Source organism: Parasteatoda tepidariorum, chromosome 1 (assembly GCF_982258835.1).
Source record: "Parasteatoda tepidariorum strain Cologne lab strain chromosome 1, Ptep-v5.0, whole genome shotgun sequence".
NCBI lineage: Eukaryota > Metazoa > Arthropoda > Arachnida > Araneae > Theridiidae > Parasteatoda > Parasteatoda tepidariorum.
This window is the reverse complement of record NC_141755.1, coordinates 115,179,361-115,200,068: the sequence shown is the minus strand read 5'-3', so window position 1 is coordinate 115,200,068 and position 20,708 is coordinate 115,179,361. Positions and strand designations below refer to the sequence as shown.

At 35.4% G+C, this 20,708-nt stretch overlaps 2 protein-coding genes across 2 annotated transcripts; both read right to left on the bottom strand.

The window, feature by feature from the left end:
• Positions 1–12,739: 12,739 nt before the first annotated feature.
• LOC107444293 (zinc finger MYM-type protein 1-like) lies at positions 12,740–13,995 on the bottom strand. Its single transcript, XM_016058393.3, has 2 exons — positions 13,845–13,995; positions 12,740–13,713 (listed from the first exon to the last, which is right to left on the bottom strand). The coding sequence occupies exons 1-2, from the start codon at positions 13,993–13,995 to the stop codon at positions 12,740–12,742; spliced, it is 1,125 nt and encodes a 374-aa protein (XP_015913879.3).
• Positions 13,996–17,590: 3,595 nt separating this feature from the next.
• LOC147816755 (uncharacterized) lies at positions 17,591–18,337 on the bottom strand. The gene has a single exon (XM_087157312.1). It carries the CDS (start codon positions 18,335–18,337, stop codon positions 17,591–17,593), a length of 747 nt encoding a protein of 248 aa, XP_087013438.1.
• Between the last annotated feature and the right edge of the window lie 2,371 nt (positions 18,338–20,708).

Sequence of the window (20,708 nt, the reverse complement as noted above, 5' to 3'; positions counted from 1 at the left end):
ATATGATAAAATTTTCTTGCATATTTTTTTTTTACATTTTTATTAATATGGATTTTAATTTACAAATTTGTTTATCGAACTTTATCTGCAATACCGACATACTGCCGATATTGCAGTTGATATCGATAATACCATTATGATTAGTTCGATCGATGAATTATGATTAGTAATTTTCAAACTGCGTTTATGACCGTAATTTGGGAGCATGCATTAAAACAAGTTAATATGATCACTTTAGCTCTCCAGGAACCAGGGATAGAATTGTGCACAGTAGTCACAATTGTGTACGATAGTTTATTGCAACATTTTCAAAACATGCACACCGAAAAATCGTTCGACGAATTAGAATCGAAAGCACAAGTTCTTTTTGCCGAATACTGAATATAAAATAAAGAGAACACGAAAACGAAAGAGATTTTTCGACGAAGCAGAAGAACAAGAAGCAATTTCAAACTCGAATCCAAGACAAATGTTTTTGTCAGGAACGTATTACGCCATTTTAGATGTATTAATTTCAGAAATGACTAAAAGGCGTAAAGCTTACAGTGATTTGTACTATAATTTCAGTTTTCTTGTTCACAAAAATTTGTCAGAATCTGAGATTAAACTAAAAGCGCGAAATTTGGTGAAAATTTACTCATCCGATTTAGAGGAAAACTTTGTAGATGAATTTTTACTATTTTCAAATTTGTATGAACATAAATCTGCACAAGAAATGTTAAAGGCTCAAATTAAAGATAAACTTATAAATTCTTTTCCTAACGTTCACATTGCATTAAGAATATATTTGTCAATTCTTGAATCAAATGCAGAAGGAGAAAGATCTTTCTCCAGATTAAAATTGATAAAAAATTATTTACGTTCAACAATGAATCAAGATCGTTTGGCATCGCTCGCACTTATGTAAATGCAAATGTAAATGTATGGCCCGATACTCCAAACACTGATGTTTCTTCTGATCTATCGTCGGTAAGTATTAAAATATCGAATAAATGTAATTATATCCACAAATAAATTCATATCAGATCGAATGTAACAAATATTTCGGACATTCACCAAAGCGACTATGTGATTGTTGACATTCACCAAAGCGACTATGTGATTGTTGACATTCACCGGTGAAAGTCAGAAGTAAGGGTTTTTAGCAAATATTTCGGACATACACCAAACGACTAGGTGATTGTTGACATTCACCAGATTTCGGTCATTCACCGTAACATATATACAATATAAACTTTATATATATATATATACATATATATATATATATATATATATATATATATATATATATATATATATATATATATATATTAACAGGGCTTATCCACAGTTACCTGATATTGCTGAGATGACCTAGGCTGTAAATAGCACATGCGCAGCTGCGCAGAAGAAGAGACTAGCAAGCTACTGCTCAACCTTCCCCTAGGAAATAGATCTGAATTTATACCTAAGAAAAAAGTAATCTCTCCTAATAAACTACAGAATTTATGTAATTGTTGATAACAATAGTTTGCTAGATATTTGATAATTGAAAACTAGTAACTGTACTAGCTCACTTCTTCATGTTTGATCAAAAAACTGCTATTTTTACTACATGTTATTTTTTCACAATTTACCCACGTTAACTATTTACTAAGTAGATTGTTATTACTCATTAGAATATTGAGCAGAATTAAATTAAATCCGATTTCAAGTTTATATGACAATTTGTTTCAAGGTTACGAGCATTTTTATGCAGCTGTTTATGTTTCACTACTTCAAAAATTTACGAATTTCGGAAATCTGAAATTTTTTAGAAATAAGTGAGTATAGTATGCAATTTTAATCCAGAATTGAATAAAATCAATTGCAAATAAAAACATTTATTGTTGAAAGCAATATGCATTTTTTGGAATTTCATCCTATGGGATGTGTATTTATATTTAAACAAGTGTTTGTAACAACTAACTATTAGTTTTATTCTGCTCGGTATTATAAATTATATAGAAGATATTATTCTCTACTTATTTTAAAAGTATTATTTCACAACATTCTCTCTTAGACATTTTCTTCACATAAAAATTACTCACAATTTTAAAATAAATGCTCCTTATCAGCTTGTAATTTGTTCTATTCGATTGAGTGTAAAAAGAGAATAAAAATTGGCACATAACATTAAATTTTTAATTTATTAATAGATTTTTGATTCTTGATTACATTGATTAAAAAATATTAAAATAACTATTTTTTAAGAAACTCTGATGTGATTGACAATAGCATAAGTCCTTTTCAGAATCAGCTTCAAAAATTTAAAAAAAGCTATTAGATTCATGAAGTCTGACAAAAAGTTTAAAAATATAGACTTGGTTTATTGAGTTTAAAGATCTGTAAAAAAGCAAAGAAAGAAAATCTAATTATCAAACTTACAAGTTAATGTTACCAGATGTATAGAAAAATGAAAAGTATTAAAATTGCAAAATAAGATTGAAATTATGTATTTGAATTTCTGTAAATGTTGATAATGGTAGTACTGTCTTCAGTGTATTTTATTTTGTGGCTGTCATACCTGTCATGCTTTTTAGCTACTAGGATTGAATTGAAATGGCAGAAGAGTAATACTATTTAGCTGAAAAAGAAAGTTAATTTCATCCAGTTAATTTAAATCATGAAAAAAAAAACAATTTCCTATATTTTAATATTTCAAAACCAGCTACTATTATTGTAAACTAGCCGCCTAAGGCGGCCAGCTGTCGGCCACGCTATGTTTCTTGGGCCCTAGCACTGGTAGTAGAGACACGATCCTCTTATAATCTTCTTTGACGTTTCTCGGGTGTCTCGGGCCCTAACACTGCTAGTTGAGACACGATCCTCTTCTAATCTTCTTTGACGTTCCTCAGGTGTTTTTCGGGCCCTAACACTGCTAGTTGAGACACGATCCTCTTCTAATCTTCCTTGACGTTTCTCTGATACTTCTTGGGCTCTAGAATTGCTTGTCGAAATTCGGTCATGTTCCATCCTTCTTTGACGTTCCACAGACGTTTCTTGGGCCCTTCTTTTTCTTTGAGAATCTCTTAATATCTTTTTCTTTGACAAAATACAAAGTTTTTTGGAAGGCGGTTCTGCCATGTCAGTAATCGGGTTTTTTAAGAAGTCAACGAATACTTTAGAACAACAATTGCAATGAAAGCAAATCATGAAACTTCAATATTAAAATCTAAGTGCTTACCTGCAAACTGAAACTTTCTGAAAATAACTAATTACATTTAATAAAAACTGTTAAAATAAGGAAGAGAAAAACCAAAGAGATCCAAGGTAAGTGTGATCGTTCCTTCAAAAACAATTAAATTCCTATTTTATATATTATATAGCTACAACGCTTACGAAAAAAAAACTAAAATGCTAAATACATGAAAAGAACACGAAAACGAATTAATTTTTATGGTATCAATTTCTATTTCTATATAATTTTTTATGGTATCAATTTCTATTTCTATATCGCTACAAAAATTATCGTCTTCGCTGAAGAAAAAAAAAAATAGAGCGTGGAAAGAAGAAGAAAAACTTATTATAACAATTCGCGATCGCAACGCTCGAGTACGCCGTCTAGCGGGAGCCTGTAAATATCGGACATTAATTTATCACGTTTTCATTTAGTTCCATCAAAGTCATTGACTGAATCAGACGCCATTTTTTAGCAGCAAATAAGAAACAAAATTTCCCTAAGGAAAAGGCCGAAGAACTTGAAAAAAATCTCCAGAATATTAGTAAATCTTTCAGGAACAGAACACGCCTAACATTTGAAGAAAAATTCCTCAATAATTTTTAATTTCTATTATCAACAAACTTGCAACTGATGACTTCCGATTTCGGATACTGTTACAGATGTGTGTATTAAGGTAAAATGCATTTCTTCTGTCTTCAATTCATTACGAATTAAAGTGAAGTCAACATTGCTTTCGTCATTCCAGTGAATAAATATGAATTCAGAACATATAGAATTGTAATAGTTATAGCATATTCTTCTTCGTTATAGAATAGTATATATTTCTGTATCTATATAATTCGGAAAACAACAATAAAAAATTATCCAAGTCACTTGAAATAGTGCCATTTGTGCTGATTCTTAATTAATTTAAATCGTTTTCTTGGTAAGTTTTTTTTAATTTTGAAAGAATAAGTTCAACTAGAATTCAGCTATTCTGTTTTTAGCTACATATTCAAATTCATATCAATTATAAAATTTTGCTGTGTAGTATGTTATCTAAAAGTAATGAAGGTATAAACTATGTATCTATTATTTGAGAATAAACTTTTCAAACAAGGAACTTATCATTTTGGAATTCTCCGGGAATCATAAATCAGGTAAGTGCAATGATTTTTACAATAAAAAATTTGCTTGTAAATATTTTTTTTTCATTTGATGATGGTTCTCTACAGAATGGTTTTTTACGTCTGATTAAGAACTATAAGAATAATAAAAAAAGAAACAATATGAAAGTTTTTATTTCAATGTTAATAATTCTTAAAATCGTTTTTTTTATCCTAAGAATTCTTTATTTTCCGTTTTTTAGTTTATAATTTTTTGATAAAAATTGTTCTCAAAATACTTTTGAAAAATTAAATGGTATAACATTATGTGTTTATGTATACTTCTTGTATATTCCAATGTTTGAAATAATATGATTCAGAAAAGTATGGAATAAAAATTCGGTACTTACGACGTATTAACGCCACCGCCGCTACAGATTTGGCGGTTTTTAAGTGCCGCCAATCTACACTTAAAATTTTTGCGACAGTTCATAAAATAAAGCACTTTATTTAAAATCAAAATAGTTAATTGGATTTCGGTGGAAAATGAGCCGATATAGAGTTTAGCATAGATTCAAAACAATCATATCGCCATATGAACTCTGATGAATAAGATTCCAAATGAAATAACATTTCCAAAACGTACGTTTGCCAAGATAAAGTTTTATGTTGTGGGAATTGGTACATTTTCGTTTTTTCGGTAAAATATTTCCCTCCTGAAAAAATAAAATTGCATCTTGTTTTGTTTTTGGCAAATCCCAAAGACGAATATTCGTAGCACTAAAAATGGCGACAAAAAAGAATTGTTTTTTTTTCGTCAGCATTCTTTATTTTACGTTTCTTAGTTTCTAAATAATGATTTTTATTGAAACTTGAAATTTTTTGATAAAAATTGTTGTCAAAAAACGTTGTTTACAAAATTAAATTTCATAAAATTATGAGGCTTATGTATACTTTTTGTTCATTTTAATTTTTGAACTAATATGATTCTTAAAACTATAGAATGTAAAGTTTAAATGGGCCTTTCATGTTATATCATTAAATTTAGTAATACTATTTCTCGGGCATTAGGTTTTAACTCTTATAAGAATATACATATTTTTTTCTGTTAATGTACAAATATTTTTCCGATGTGTTTTGGATATTCCTTCTCTAATAAAAAGAGATACCATTTTGTTTTCGGTTGTACAAGAAAGAATATCAAGCATTTTTCTTTTTTAAATTTAATAAGCCACATTAAAGAAGGAACGTTGCAATGCTACACGCTACATTAACGACGTCTCCAGAGTAACTGAATGACGGTTCATATGGAAATCGCAGGTAAGCGTCTCATACAACAACGCCCCCTATAGTTCGTTGCGATCGTGAATTATGAACAGCGACAAATATATCAAAGCGAAGCGTTCTATTAACGTATCGAATATGTTGCCACATTTTTAATACAAAAGTTAAACTTTTCTCCACTTTGATAAATGTAAACTAATGCGAACCTTACAATTAAATTATTAATTCCTTCGCATATTATTGGTTTAAGTTGTCGAAAATTAGTATTTCAATTGTAAGGTTCGCATTAGCATACATTTATAAGAGTAGAGAAAAGTATATGCATTTTTTAATAGTTTTTTGAATATGGCTCTTTGAAGACGAAAAAGTATAGATTTCCTTACAAAATGACTGATAACTAAAAAACTAATCCAAATTTTTGAAAAAGAAAAAAAATGCTTCTTCATTATGTCAAAACACAATTATGTGCCGAGTTTCGTGCCTGGGCGAGGCTTCTAGGGCGATATATTGTGATTACAGACACACACACAGCCGCGTTTATTATTATGTATAGATGTAACTTTCTTACTAATTCGTATTTTTTTTCCTTTTAGGTTCCAATAATTACAAGTTTCAACATCTAGACAGAAACAGTATTTGAAATAATTTTGTTGGTTTGTAAAAGAAATAAAATTTTAGTTTTAAATAAAAGTAATTTGAATTTCAGCTGACTAATTAATTAAATTTGTAGTCTTATAGCTTTAAAAATTCAAGCACCTTAGACAACTATCTTCTAAAAATACGAGTATGAGTTCCCATAAATAATTTTTACTAACTGTAGAATTTGGATAAGTGTTATTTTAAGATGATTTAATTCAATCTATTAAAATTATAGAAGAATTATACATTTGAAACTTTCTTTTATAGCTTAATAAAAGAAGCAATTACTGTCGAAGGTTTAATATTAAAAACTTCAGGTTGATAAATGATCTCTACTAGTGAAAAAAATTTAATGATATACATTATTCCTCATATAATACATATAATATCTCTATATATATTATATTTTTTATATAGTGAGTCTAAAAATTAATAAACTAGGTGGTCCGTATAACACCTCACCTTCGTAAGTGCTAAAAAAAATTTAGGTTGAGCTACAAAAGCCTGAAGTGAAAAATGTCGCATCTTTGGTTGATAAATTAATACTTCTAAAAATACAAATATATAAACTTGAGGTTACGAAATAATAACTTAAGGTAGAACATGGAACACATGGCGTTAATAAAAAATAACCTTTCTAAGTGTTGAATGGCACACTTTAGGTTGAAAAATATATTTCTCTACAAGTATAAAATTATATACCTGAGGTTGAAAAATAATTACCTGAGGTAAAACAAAATACACCTGAGGTTGATTTATAATAAACTGAAGTGTAAAATGACACACCATAGGTTGAAAAATATATAGTCTACAAGCATAAAATTGGATATTTGAGGTAGAAAAATAATTACCTGAGGTAGAACAAAATGCACCTGAAGTTGATTTATAATAGCCTTAAGTAAAAAATGACACACCATAGGATAAAAAATATATACCTCTACAAGCATAAAATTAGATACCTGAGGTTGAAAAATAATTACCTGAAGTCGAACAAAATACACCTGAGGTTGATTTATAATAACCTGAAGTGTAAAATGACACACCTTAGGTTGTTGAATAAATACTTCCACAAGTGTAAAAAAATATACTTCAGCCTGATAAGTAATAGCCTAAGGTTGAAAATGAAACACTTTAAAGTAGTAAATATCTACCTTTCCACAGATGTAAAATTAAACACCTCAGGTTGAAACATATATGCCTCTGGAGGTATCTTTGAGGTTTATTTTAAAGTATTCATTTGCACCCTTTTCAACCTTAACGACGTATTTAAATAACAACCTCTATTATACCTTTAAAATACACCTCGTTTATACCTCATTTATACCTCGACTTTTTCATAAGGGTGTGAACGAGTGTGTGAGCGAGTGTGGGAACGAGTGTGTGAGAGAGTGTGTGAGCAAGAGTGTGAACGAGTGTGAGAGCGAGTGTGTGAGCGAGAGTGTGAGCGAGTGTGTGAGAAAGTGTGTGAGCGAGTCTGTGAACAAGTGTGTGGGCGACTGTGTGAGCGAGAGTGCGAACGAATGTGTGAGCGATATATATTGAACAGGCGAGTGTGTGAGCGAGAGTGTGAGGGAGTGTGTGAGCGAGTGTGTAAATGAATGTGGGAAAAATATATATAGAACAGGCGAGTGAGTGAGCGAGTATATTAACGTGTGTGTAAGCGAGTGTGTGAGCAAGTGTGGGAACGAGTGTGTGAGCTAGTGTGTGAAAGCAAGTGAGTGTCTGAGCGCGTGTGTGAGCGACTGTGTGAGCGAGTGTGGGAACGAGTGTGTGAACGAGTGTCTGAGCGAGTCTGTGAGCGAGTTTGCGAGCTAGTGTGAACGAGTGTGTGAGCGAGGTTGTGAGCGAGTGTGTGAGCGAGTGTGTGAATGAGTGTGTGAGCGAAAGTGTGAGCGAGAGTGTGAACGAATGTGTGAACGATATATATTGAACAGGCGAGTGTGTGAGCGAGAGTGTGAACGAGTGTGTGAGCGAGTGTGTGAACGAGTGTGTGAGCGACTGTGCGAGCGAGTGTGTGAGTGGGTGTATATCTAAAGTGTGTATATCTATGTGTGTATATCTAACATATACACACACTATCTGTGTATACCTAAAATATACACACACTATGAGTGTATATCTAAAATAGAGTTGCGTAGAGCTTTAAAATGAGGAAATTCGCCTTCTAAAACCCTTTAAAAATAGGAAGCACGAAGTCATTTTTTAATGTTAACGTAAAGCCCGATATCGGACCTTAATATTGACCCATAATATTTTAATTGGACCACGTATTATATTACAGGGTAATAGTGTACCCTACCACAGGAATTAATTATAAACCCCTTAGGGAGTACACTATGTATATTTAAAATAGTGCATTAAAACAAGGAAATTTGAAGACACTTTTCAATGATAACAAATGGCACGATAACAGCCCTTAATATTAACCTATAATATTTTAATTGGGCCAATGTTATATTACCTAGGTATAGTGTACCCTACCTGAGGAAATAAATATAGACCCCATAGGGGGTACACAACGTGACCCTAAAGTTTATTATGTATTTATATCTAAAATAGAGTTGCGTAAAGCTTTAAAATGAGGAAATTCGCCTTCTAAAATCCTGTAAAATTAGGAAGCGCAAAGTCATTTTTCTATGTTAACGTAAAGCCCGATTTCGGACTTTAATATTGACCCACAATATTTTAATTGGACCACGTATTATACTACCTAGGAATAGTGTACCCTACCAAAGGAAATGATTATAGAACAACTAGGAGGTACACAATATGGCCCTGTATTTTACTCTTTATGTATATCTAAAATAAGTGTTCTGAAAAGCTTAAAATAAGGAAATTCACCTTCTAAAGAGCTTTAAAAATTCAAAGACATATTTCAATGTTAACTAACGCAAGGCGCGATATTAGACCTTAATATTGACCCATAATATTTAATTGGACCACGTATTATATTACCGGTTAATAGTGTACCCTACCAGTGGAAATAATTATAGGACAATTAGGAGGACACAATGAGGCCCTGTATTTTACTATGTATGCGTATCTAAAATAAGTGTTCGGAAGAGCTTAAAATGAGGAAATTCGCCTTCGCCCTTTCAAATTAGGAAGCGGGAAGTCATTTTTCATCGTTAACGTAAAGCCCGATATCAGACCTTAATATTGACCCATAATATTTTAATCGGACCACGTATTATATTACAGGGTAATAGTGTACCCTACCACAGGAATTAATTATAGACCCCATAGGACGTACACTATGTATATTTACACTGGTGTGCAAAACTTAAGCAACAAGTGCGTTTTTTGTCATAACTCTACAAGAAATTATCCGATTGACATGAAATTTGAATATGATGTACATTATTTTATACTTAAACGATGGTAAAAGAAGAATGGCTCAGAAATGAATATAAAGCTTAAAGTAGGGTATGGAACAAAAAAGGCTTTATTTGACATATAGTGGCGTTACACATGATTGCCTGAAGAAGCGTAAGTACAACTGGCAGATGTTCCCTAGTATGGGATATGCCCTCCCCTTACTGTAATTGTTGCTTGGCATCGTCTCTCCATGCTAAGCACCAGATTATCCAGGAGTTCTTGGTGTAAACGTCTCCATTCCTCCTTTAACGCATCTTTCAGCCTATGGGTGTTACCAGGAGGATACTATCGTGTCGCAAGACGTCTCCCTACTGCATCCCACACATGCTCTATGGGATTTAGATCTGGAGAGTAAGCTGCCCAATCCATTCGTGTGATATCTTTACTTTCCAGTAGCTCTTGAACATTAGCAGTACGGTGCGGCCGGACATTGTCATCCATAAAAATGAAGTCTGCTCCAATGGCCCCTCGGAACAGACGCACATGGGGTAGGATTACCTCATTGCAGTAGCGGTTTCCAGTTACAGATCCTCGGTCGAAGAACTGAAGCTCAGTCCGCCCTTTCAACATAATGCCACCCCAGACCACAACTCCAGGACCACCGTAACGATCTCTTTCCGCGATGTTATTGGGATGAAATCGAGTTCCAACCTCTCTCCAGATCAACTGACGTTGAGAATCGTTTGTAGCACTAAAACGACTCTCATGTGTGAAGAGGACGCGACTCCATTGATGAGATCTCCAAGTGTCGTGTTCTCTGCACCACTCTAAACGGTGCCGCCGATGGCTAACTTTTAAAGGTATGCAACGTTCAGGACGTCTAGTAAATAAGCCACCTTTGTGGAGGCGTCTGGAAACTGTAAATCTTGATACTTGTCATCCTGTGGCTGTGCACAGTTGCTGAGATATGGCGCTCGCTGACTGAAAACGGTTTCTTTTTGCCTGGAGGACAATGTAACGGTCATCTCTTGGTGTTGCTTTCCTTGGACGGCCTCCACCAACCTTCCGAACTGCTGTACCAGTAGTTTTAAAGGCATTCCAAGGACGAGAAAGAACACTTTTGTTGATCCCGAACTCTTCGGCGACGCTGGTCACACTATGCCCCTCCTCAAGCTTCCCAATCATTCTTCCTCGAGTAAAGTCGTCTAAATGATTTCTTGAAGACATGTTTCACAAAACAAACCACTTGCACTTGCAGCGAATGTCTTTAACTACGGCGCTCTTCCCCCTTTTATCACAGCTTTGACCAGCGCGCGCCGACCCACAAGGTTTACGTACACTTACATCACCTACGACCTTTTATTTCTAAAATTTGCATACAAATAATCTTTCTACTGAATTACGTGCATATTATACTGCAATTTCATGGCTATCTTATACTTTGTAGGGGAGCTGCGGCCAAAAAGCCACTTGCTGCTTAAGTTCTGCACACCAGTGTAAAATAATGCATTAAAACAAGGAAATTTGAGGACACTTTTCAATGCTAACAAACGACACGATATCTGCCCTTAATATTAACCTATAATATTTTAATTGGGCCACGTATTATTTTACCTAGTTTTAGCGTACCCTACCAGAGGAAATAACTATAGGCTCTATAGGGGGTATACAACGTGACCCTAATGTTTACTATGTATTTATATCTAAAATGGAGTTGCGTAAAGCTTTAAAATGAGGAAATTCGCCTTCTAAAACCATTTAAAATTAGGAAGCGCGAAGACATTTTTCTATGTTAACGTAAAGCCCGATATCGGACCTTACTATTGACCCATAATATTTTAATTGAACCACGCATTATTTTCAACATGGTTTTCGTTAAGCGTATCTTCAAAATATTCTCTCCATCTTTCTTCGATCCTCTTATCCGTAGTAAGTAACTTATTGTTTTTGTCTCGTATTGCACATTGCGAATTTCGTTTATTTTCTTTTATTTGTTTTACTTTCTGATAGAAAGTACTTATTTGTCCTTTTTGCGCTGCACTTTGAGCTTCAGTGGCAAGGTCTGTGAAATATTCACTTTTGTCTTTTCTGGCTGACTTTTTTACTTCTCTATCAATTTGACTTTACTGCTGTCTATACCGATTAAATAATCATTCAGACTTTGTAGTACCTTAATATTGACCCATAATATTTTAATTGGACCACGTATTATATTACCGGGTAATAGTGTACCCTACCTGTGGAAATGCTTTTAGGTCAATTAGAGCGTACACAATGAGGCCCTGTATTTTACTATGTATGCGTATCTAAAATAAGTGTTCGGAAGAGCTTAAAATGAGGAAATTCGCCTTCTAAAACCCTTTAAAATTAGGAATAATTTTTTATTATTTTTAATTTGCTAAATGACCTTTCAGCTGCTGCAGAAGTGACAGGAATTGTAAAGAATAATAACATTACTGTAAATACTTCCGTTAGGTCGCATTCTAGCACTCCATATTTGCTCATTATTTCCTTACATAATTGGTGAGCAGTCCATGCTTGAGTTAGTTGAGGTAAAACTAGGTGGTAAATATTAATAAATTGAAGTGAAAAACTAGGGCCTTATATATCTGAATATTTTCTTTGGAATTCGTCACACTTTTGTAATAAAGTTGCTTCATCAGCATGTAATAAAAATGTTGATGTTAGAAAATCGAATATATGACAGACTGCACTCATACCAATAAAACGTGTATCTAATTGAGATATTACTGTGTCTAGTACATTATTGATTATCTCAATTTTAAATATTTTTTCTCGGTTTGGAAATCGGTGATCAGCAGCTAATTCATCAAAATGTTTTTTAACTTTTCTTTGCGTCCCGGAGTGGACTGATCGTTAAGACACGGTTCCCAGCAGATCACCGAAGTCAAGCATCACTGGCTGCGGTCAGTGTGCGGGTGGGTGACCACTTGGATCAGCCTGCGTAGGGGCCGAGGGTGTGCGGTATTGGTCCTCGTTAAACTGTTCTACCGTAAAGTGCTAGACTTCGCGTGCAGGTCGACGGGCTACCGAAGCGGGGGAGCCATCCCCTCCGCAGAGGATCAAAATTGTGATGGAATGTCTTCGGATCATCCTCAGGGATGTTTCCCAGACCGTCGCCAATAGCCCATTGTGCAGTTCTAGTACGACGTAAATGAACAACAACAACTTTTCTTTGCCTTTTTTCTTAAAAATGGGTATCAGCACCTGATTTTCTTGCAGTTTCACTGGCTTTGCACTTGAATAATTCGAAATCATTTCTATAAATTTGCAACTTTGCTTTGGTCTCTGCTACAACTTTACTCGCCTCGCCCAAATCGATGCCGCATTTTTGTAAAGTTTTGGATGCATAATTGATGTCGTTCAATACACTGTGCATGAACTCGCAAAGAAACACGAACTCGAAATTCAGCATTTTTGTTTTAATACTCTCTGCTTCACTACGCTCATCTTTATTAGGACTCTTTATAACTATTTCTGATAATGCTTTGATAATATCAAAATAACGAAGTTTTATTGCACATATCGTATTGACCCTACTGGACCATCTAGTCGGATTTAGTTTTTTTAGAGTGGTGTCCGATTCGCCAGTGAATTTTGACAGTAGATCCCAACGTTTGATGCTGTTTCCGAAAAAGTTATACAAATCTTGCAACGTTGCGAAGAAAATCTGTATTTCCACACAACTGCTAACGGCATCATTTATCACCAAATTTAAGTTATGAGTGGCACCATGTACGTACTCTGCGTTAGGCTGGATATCCTTAATATGTTTTAGTACACCATTATACACACCACTCATCACACTGGCTCCATCATAGCTTTGCCTCACACATTTTTTTAAATCAATATTTTTGTCGATAAATAATGTTGTCACTTGGTTGACTAAATCTACTGCGCCATATTTGATGGCTGCATAAAAGCCTAGAAACACTTCTTTTACTTCTATATCAATTGGCTCTCCATTTTCCGATCTGGTTATTACTGCATACCTCTCAACAATGTTTAGCTGATTTACCTTCGATATGTCCTGTGTTGTATTCATTATGATGGCAAAAAACGGTGACGCTCTAATTTGTTCCAGTAGATGGGTTTCGAGTTTGGTCCCCAAGCTCTCAATCATTTCATTTTGAATTGTTGCACTCAAATATCTTGTAGATCCTAAAAACATACAAAAAACACAATTTCAAAAAAGTCCTGATATTAAACAGTTAATAATTATAAACAAAATAAAACGATAAAAAAAAACTTAGAAATAATTATTATTACCTTTGGGCATATCCAAAACTTGCCGAGAATGTGATCATATCGGGCGACAAGCTCTACAAAGGACAGAAATTTTCCGTGGTATCCTTTCTGACTTAAGTCTTCTTGATGTCCTCTCAAAGCCAAAGAACTCTTTGCTAGGGTAAGTATGATATCGAATAACCTTTGAAGAACCATTTTCCAAGATGATTCTTCTTTGCGAATTTCATTTTCAAGTTCCTTGTCGATAGTATTAGTATTTTAGCGCGCGTGTTGATTTATGCTGGAGAATGATAGTCCATTCAAACGATGATATTAAACATATAACAGATTTAATGAATATAAGTAACTACAGTGTAGTTAAACATAATTGTAATACAGCTTTAGAAATGACGCGAAGGAAATAGCGAAAGTCTCTAGCGTCAGAGCTGATCGTTGAGATCCGCCATCATCAGGTGCTTGAGCAGGAATGAATAGTGGCGTTCCCCCTGGTAGAGGTGAGGAAAAGGAATGACGTCGAACTCCTTGGTATCGCCATCTGTTGATGGTGGTTGATACTAGTCGCTACAGGAGCCTCCCTCTAAACGACGGAGTCGCTGTCACAAGTCTAGTCTCTTTGGGCTTTTTACTGTTCGGCCTGCACGTGTCTTCCGGGTGGGATATGCAGGAGGTGCAAATGTGACACGTTTGGTTACAGGCTTGGGAATAGTCAGGTCTAGGTTCTCCTCGGGTAGTGGAAAGGTCTCGTTGTCTAAAAAGTCCTGGTTGAGGAGGTAAGCAGGCTTCACTCTATCGATGCTGACAGTCTTTGGTTTACCTTTTACGGAAATGGTGAGGAATTTATCTAGTCTTTTTAGAAATAGGAAAGGACCATCGTACACCGGTTGCAAAGGCTTTCACTGGGCGTCGTGCCGGAGGAAAATGTGGCTGCAGGTGGCAAGGTTCTGAGGGACATAGACATTCCTCTGGACTCCATGTCTGGAGGTAGGAGTGGGCCTTACCTTTTCCATGGTACTCTGTAGCCTCCTTGTGTAGGCATCTGGAGGTTCGCCTGTGTTCTCTGAGAGAATTTCGTTTGGCAGGCGAAGCGTTTGGCCGAAAACCATCTCGGCTGTCGTGGCCTGAATATCTTCCCGGAAAAAGGTGCGAAGTCCCAGCAAAATGGATGGTAAACATTCTACCCAATCGTCTGTCAAACATGCACGTAGAGCTTGTTTTAGTTGCCTGTTTTGTCTTTGAATAAGACCGTTTGATTTTGGATTATCCGTGGTTGTATGAACATGGGTTATGCCGAAAAAATTATTAAACGAATGAAAAAGATTTGATTCGAATTGCGCTCCCTGGTCGGTTACGTTTTTTCTTGGTACACCGTAACGCGACATCCAGTGCGTATATATAGTTTTCAGGCAAGTTTCGGCAGTTTGGTCGGATACAGGGATAGCTTCAAGCCATCTGGAAAACCTATCGATAATCGTTAAAATGAATCTACAGCCTTGAGATAAAGGAAGTGGTCCAACGAGATCTATATTGATTTCTGAAAATTTTTCGGATGGCACTGAAATATTTTGAACAGGTGACCTAGTGTGCTTGTGCACTTTAGATCTTTGACACTGAATGCAAGTTTGAACAAAGTTAGCAACATCTTTTTTAATATTTTTCCAAAAGAATCGCTCAGTCAATAATTTAACAGAAGCTTTAACACCAGGGTGGCATAATGAATGAAAAGAATTAAATACACATAAACGAAAAGGTTCGGGGACATAAATACGTTGTTTTCCGTTTTTGGTATTGACGTACAAGTTTAGTCCGTGTTCGGGAATGTATATTTTTTCTATGCTCAAACTATCAGCTTTGGGGTCGTTTATTAGTTCTCTTAACTCTAAATCGTCTTTTTGATATTGAGCTAGAAGATTGTAATCGATTTTCGCCGTACTTATGGATTCAGAGTAGATTCGCGACAAAGAATCAGCCGGGGCATTTAGACGACCGGGTAAGTACCTGATGTCAGTTGTAAATTCACTGATGTAACAAAGATGTCTTTGAATTATCGGAGCTGGTTTTTCCAATTTTTGATTAAAAGCGTGCGAAATCGGTTTGTGATCAGTAATCACTGTTAAAGCGCGACCCTGAATAAAATGTCTGAAATATTTGATTGACAAGTAAATCGAAAGAAGTTCACGTTCGTACGTGCTTTTTACGGTTTGAGCTCTGTTAAAAGCAGTGCTATAAAATGCTAGAGGTTTGAATTTATCTAAAAGTTTTTTTGGATCAAGAATCTCATTTCCTATAGAACGATCGTCAAGTTCACAAAGTGAAGCACCTGCATGTGTAGCACTGGCATCGGTTAACAAGAACAAATGAGAATCTGGCCTTGGGTGAGCTAATAATGTAGCATTTGCTAAAGCGTTTTTCACATCTTCGAATGCTTTTAGCTGTTCACTAGATAAGTCTATACACTTTTTTGGTTTGTATTTACCCTTAAGTAAGTTATGTAAAGGGGATAAGATTGCGGCGCAATGCGGTATAAACCTTCTATAGAAAGTAATAAGACCTATAAATCGTTTTAATTGTTGAAGGGTACGCGGGGCTGGGAAACTTTTTACAGCTTCTACTTTATCTGATAGAGGCTGAAGCCCTTCGCGTGTTATTTTAAAACCAAAAAATGACAATTCATGGACGCCTAATACGGATTTCATAGCATTCAAGATTAACCCGCACTTCGAAAGTCTTTCAAAAATTATTCGTAAGTGCTCTTCGTGTTCGGCTTCTGAATTACTGTATACTAATAAATCGTCTAAATAGCAGAAGACAAAGGTGAGGCCGCGTAAAATGGTATCCATAAACATTTGATATGATGATGCGGCTCCCCGCATTCCAAAATTTAGCCGCGTAAATTCGTATTTACCTAACGGACAGACGATAGCGGTTTTATGCTGATGAGCCTCGTAAACTGGAATTTGAAAATAGGCTCGAGTCATATCAAGTTTACTAAAAATTTTGCTACCAGCTATCTGATTGTTTAGATCTTGGATGTGCGGGACGGGATATAATTGGGGATTCGTGATTTTATTTAGCATTCTATAGTCACAGGTCATGCGAAAAGTGCCCGCTTTATTTTTGACTATATGAATCGGTGAACTATAGGGTGAATTACTCGGTTTTATAATACCTAATTCTAAAAGGTTCTCGATTTCTTTTTTTACAAATGTATATTGTTCTGGGTTTAGTCTGCGTGATTTACACTTAACTGGAGCGTGATCTCCTGTTTCGATATAGTGCAAAACATCGTGCATAGGGGGATCGATTTTAGGGTTAAATGGTCTCGTTAACGAAGGAAATTGTTTTAAAATGTTGCCATATTTGTTGAGATTAACAACAGTAGAGATCGAATGAAATAACGAATCTCGAAAAATTCCTTTGGTGCTAAGTCCGGTAAAAGGGTCAGTTAAACAAAGTTTTTTAAAATCGATTAAAAGTTGAAAATGACTCAAGAAATCTGATCCTATTATCGCGTATTTTGTTTTAGCCAAAATGAAACGCCATGTGAATTTTCGTCGCAAACCTAAATCGACAGAAGCTAATTTAGTGCCAGCGTTTGGTATAAGTTCGCCGTTTGCGGCATACAAATTAAATTCGTTGCTATCTTTAATGTTATTTGGGTTAGAATGCGGTAGAATACTGATTTGGCTTCCGCTATCGATTAAGAAATAAGTACCGCTTATAGCATCTTTTACAAAAAGACGACTTTTATTGTTATGCAAATGAACGGCGTGCGTCTCGTCAACCGTTCGCGTTACTCGTTTTTTGAATCATTTAAGTAGTTAGGAACAAAATTACAGGGGCTTCTACATCTGCGTGCCTTATCTTTAAATTTTTCATGATAAAAACACGTGCCTGAATTATTCTGCACGCGTCGGGGTGTGTTAGATCGGTTTCTACCTTGATACCGAGTTCTGGATTTACTTCGAGATAATCTATCAACTTTAATTGTGAGCTCTTCAATTTTGCTGCTTAATGCTGCAATAATAGGATCGGGATATTTTGAAACAGCGTGGGTCTCAAATTGCTGTGGATTCGATAGAGCAATTATTTGATCTGCCTGTCTTGCTAAAGCGTCTAACGGTTCGTTAGAAATCGCGAGTATACCTTGCACAAAATTAGGCAATTGATTGAGAAACAAAGTTTTTAAAAATTCATCCGATAGCGCATCGTCTGCTAATTCTCGTATACGTCTGAGCAAAGTTGTCGGTTGTTGGTTATCTAACTTCAGTTGTGATAACAAAGTTTTAATTTTAGTCTGCTTAGATTGCGAAAATTCAGCGATAAGAGTTTGTTTTAGTTTTGCGTAAGTACGGTCGTTAGAAGTCGGATCTAGTAGCGGTCTGACTAATTTTAATTCCTCGGGTCCGAGGGATCCTATAACTAACTGAAATTTAGTTAAATCATCGTCGATTTTATTTAAGAAAAACGTGGCCTCTACATTAACAAAATATAGATCGGGTTCTTTACTCCAGAGACTGGGCATTCGGATGCCTGCCATGTTTGAATTTGTCACGTGTAGCTTAAGACTAAAGGTTAATCGAAAGACAAAAATACACCTAAATTATAACTAAATAAAAGCTCTACGAGATGCCTGACAAACAATCAAGTAAAATGAAATACCACTGACCTGTTATTTTTGTAATCCTTGGCCGATTAACATAGGTTGCGTGTTCAACTCCGAGTCACCGTCTTTAGCGCGCGTGTTGATTTATGCTGGAGAATGATAGTCCATTCAAACGATGATATTAAACATATAACAGATTTAATGAATATAAGTAACTACAGTGTAGTTAAACATAATTGTAATACAGCTTTAGAAATGACGCGAAGGAAATAGCGAAAGTCTCTAGCGTCAGAGCTGATCGTTGAGATCCGCCATCATCAGGTGCTTGAGCAGGAATGAATAGTGGCGTTCCCCCTGGTAGAGGTGAGGAAAAGGAATGACGTCAAACTCCTTGGTATCGCCATCTGTTGATGGTGGTTGATACTAGTCGCTACAGTATCGTTTTTTTTTTCAAAATTCATACACAGCACATGCTTCCGAATGGCCACTCGAACAACTGTGTTGTTTAATTCTTTCTGATAAATGCTTCCAATCTCGAATTCCCGTACGCCAAACATTATTCCTTTGTGAAGCAAATAACCAGCAGGGTTGACAATAGGCAGCATCTAGTATTTTGGAATAACACTACCAAAAACGATTAACTGGCCCATATTTAGAACACGAAGCGTAGTACGATTTTGAAAAACACCTATTGTTCTGGTTGATGTCTGTTGGAAAAGGTCCTGAAGGCTGTAAAGGCCCCATATCAAGAATTTGACGTTTATCGTTATCACTTAATATCTTGTTCGTGAAGTTTCCCAAGTCATAAGAAAATTTGTCGTACACATTTTCGAAAAATGTAGAGGTCTGTGGTTCCTCCAAACCCTCCGCTCTTATGTGTATCATGCAAACATCATCCACGTTCACATGATCGGCGGTGGAGGTATCTCCAACTGCAATAATTGTCGAATCTTCTTCAGTAAGCTTCTCAACCAACACTGCAGTTAATACATTATTTGAGTCACTATCAATAGAAATATTTTGACCAGATGTATTTGCAGAAGGCTGACTAAACAACCAATTTTGGGCAGTTTTTGTTTACTATCTTCTCTTTCTTGGCGTTTAAATGCAACACTGGGTTTCTTCTTTTTATCCATAATTTTAGTTTTCTAATTTATTTAAACAATACAATATTAGATTGTACTCGAGTAGGTAGGTACTCACTGTTCACTGACGACGTTAAAAGTAAAATAAAGGGAAAGAGAAACACAATGATACGCTACAAGCGTCGTTGGGGAATCCCCGGGGGAAAAAAAATTCTCACCATTAGTGTTACCACAATTAACGGTGGAGACTGTAATGGTTGGCAACTGTTTGGCGACCTGTTAAGGCGCACTTGGCACATTTTGTCATCCCGTCGGAGGGATGCGAGAGAGAGAAAGGTAGATGTATGTTTGATATAATCGGGAGAGGGTCTCCCTTGGTATTCTAAGAGCTGGAAGCTCTTACTGGAAAACAATGCCTATTTCTTTTGTTTTTAAATAAAGTTAAGTTTTATTGTTTTAAAAATCTGGTCTGCTTATTTACTGGAAAGGAAAGGCATTACAGAGACCATGAACGATCTCCTGCCCGCGGACTTGAACTAATGTACCTACTGCAGGTGACTTGTATTTTTTCACGATTTTTCGCGTTATATAGTGAGCTGTAGCCGAAATCTATAGATTTGACACGATTTATTGACTTAACGGATATCAATATGAGTGGTAAAATCAAATAAAATTGAACCACTATATTGACCAGTACAAAAAAGTTTATTGACATTAGCTTACTTACTCCTGATACAGCATTAATTTTTTAACCGTTCTCGAAAAAAAAAAATCTTAACTTGAATTCACAATAAAACGCACATATCACTATCCGTCAAATTGACAACACTGCCAACCTACAGAAAGAATTTAGGGGAATTTCCTAAACATAACTTATGAATTTCTCTCAACTGAGTTGTCATAATTAAAGTTGGGTAGCAACCTGTCATATTTATTTTGAAAATGGGAGAAATTTCCAAAAGTTCAGTTCGATCGAGATTTCTGGTAAGGATTCGAGGGCCCACTGAGCTTGAGGGCCCCGGGGCACTGCCCCAGCTGGCCCCTAGGTAGCTACGCCACTGGTACCGGACCACCCATTTCATTGAAGCTGAATTTAAATTCCTAGGTTTATACCAAAAACTAAAAATATCTGTGTTCCATTAAAATTTTATTTATTTAAAAAAAAGGGGCTCCCGAAGTTAGTAATATAAATTTTTTAACGTTTTAAAACGATTACCCCC

Coding starts and splice junctions, on each gene's coding strand:
- LOC107444293 (XM_016058393.3), bottom strand. CDS start 13,995: ATGGTTCTTCAAAGGTTATTCGATATCATACTTACCCTAGCAAAGAGT. Junction 13,714..13,844: donor CCGATATGATCACATTCTCG/GCAAGTTTTGGA, acceptor GTATGTTTTTAG/GATCTACAAGATATTTGAGT.
- LOC147816755 (XM_087157312.1), bottom strand. CDS start 18,337: ATGGCAGGCATCCGAATGCCCAGTCTCTGGAGTAAAGAACCCGATCTA.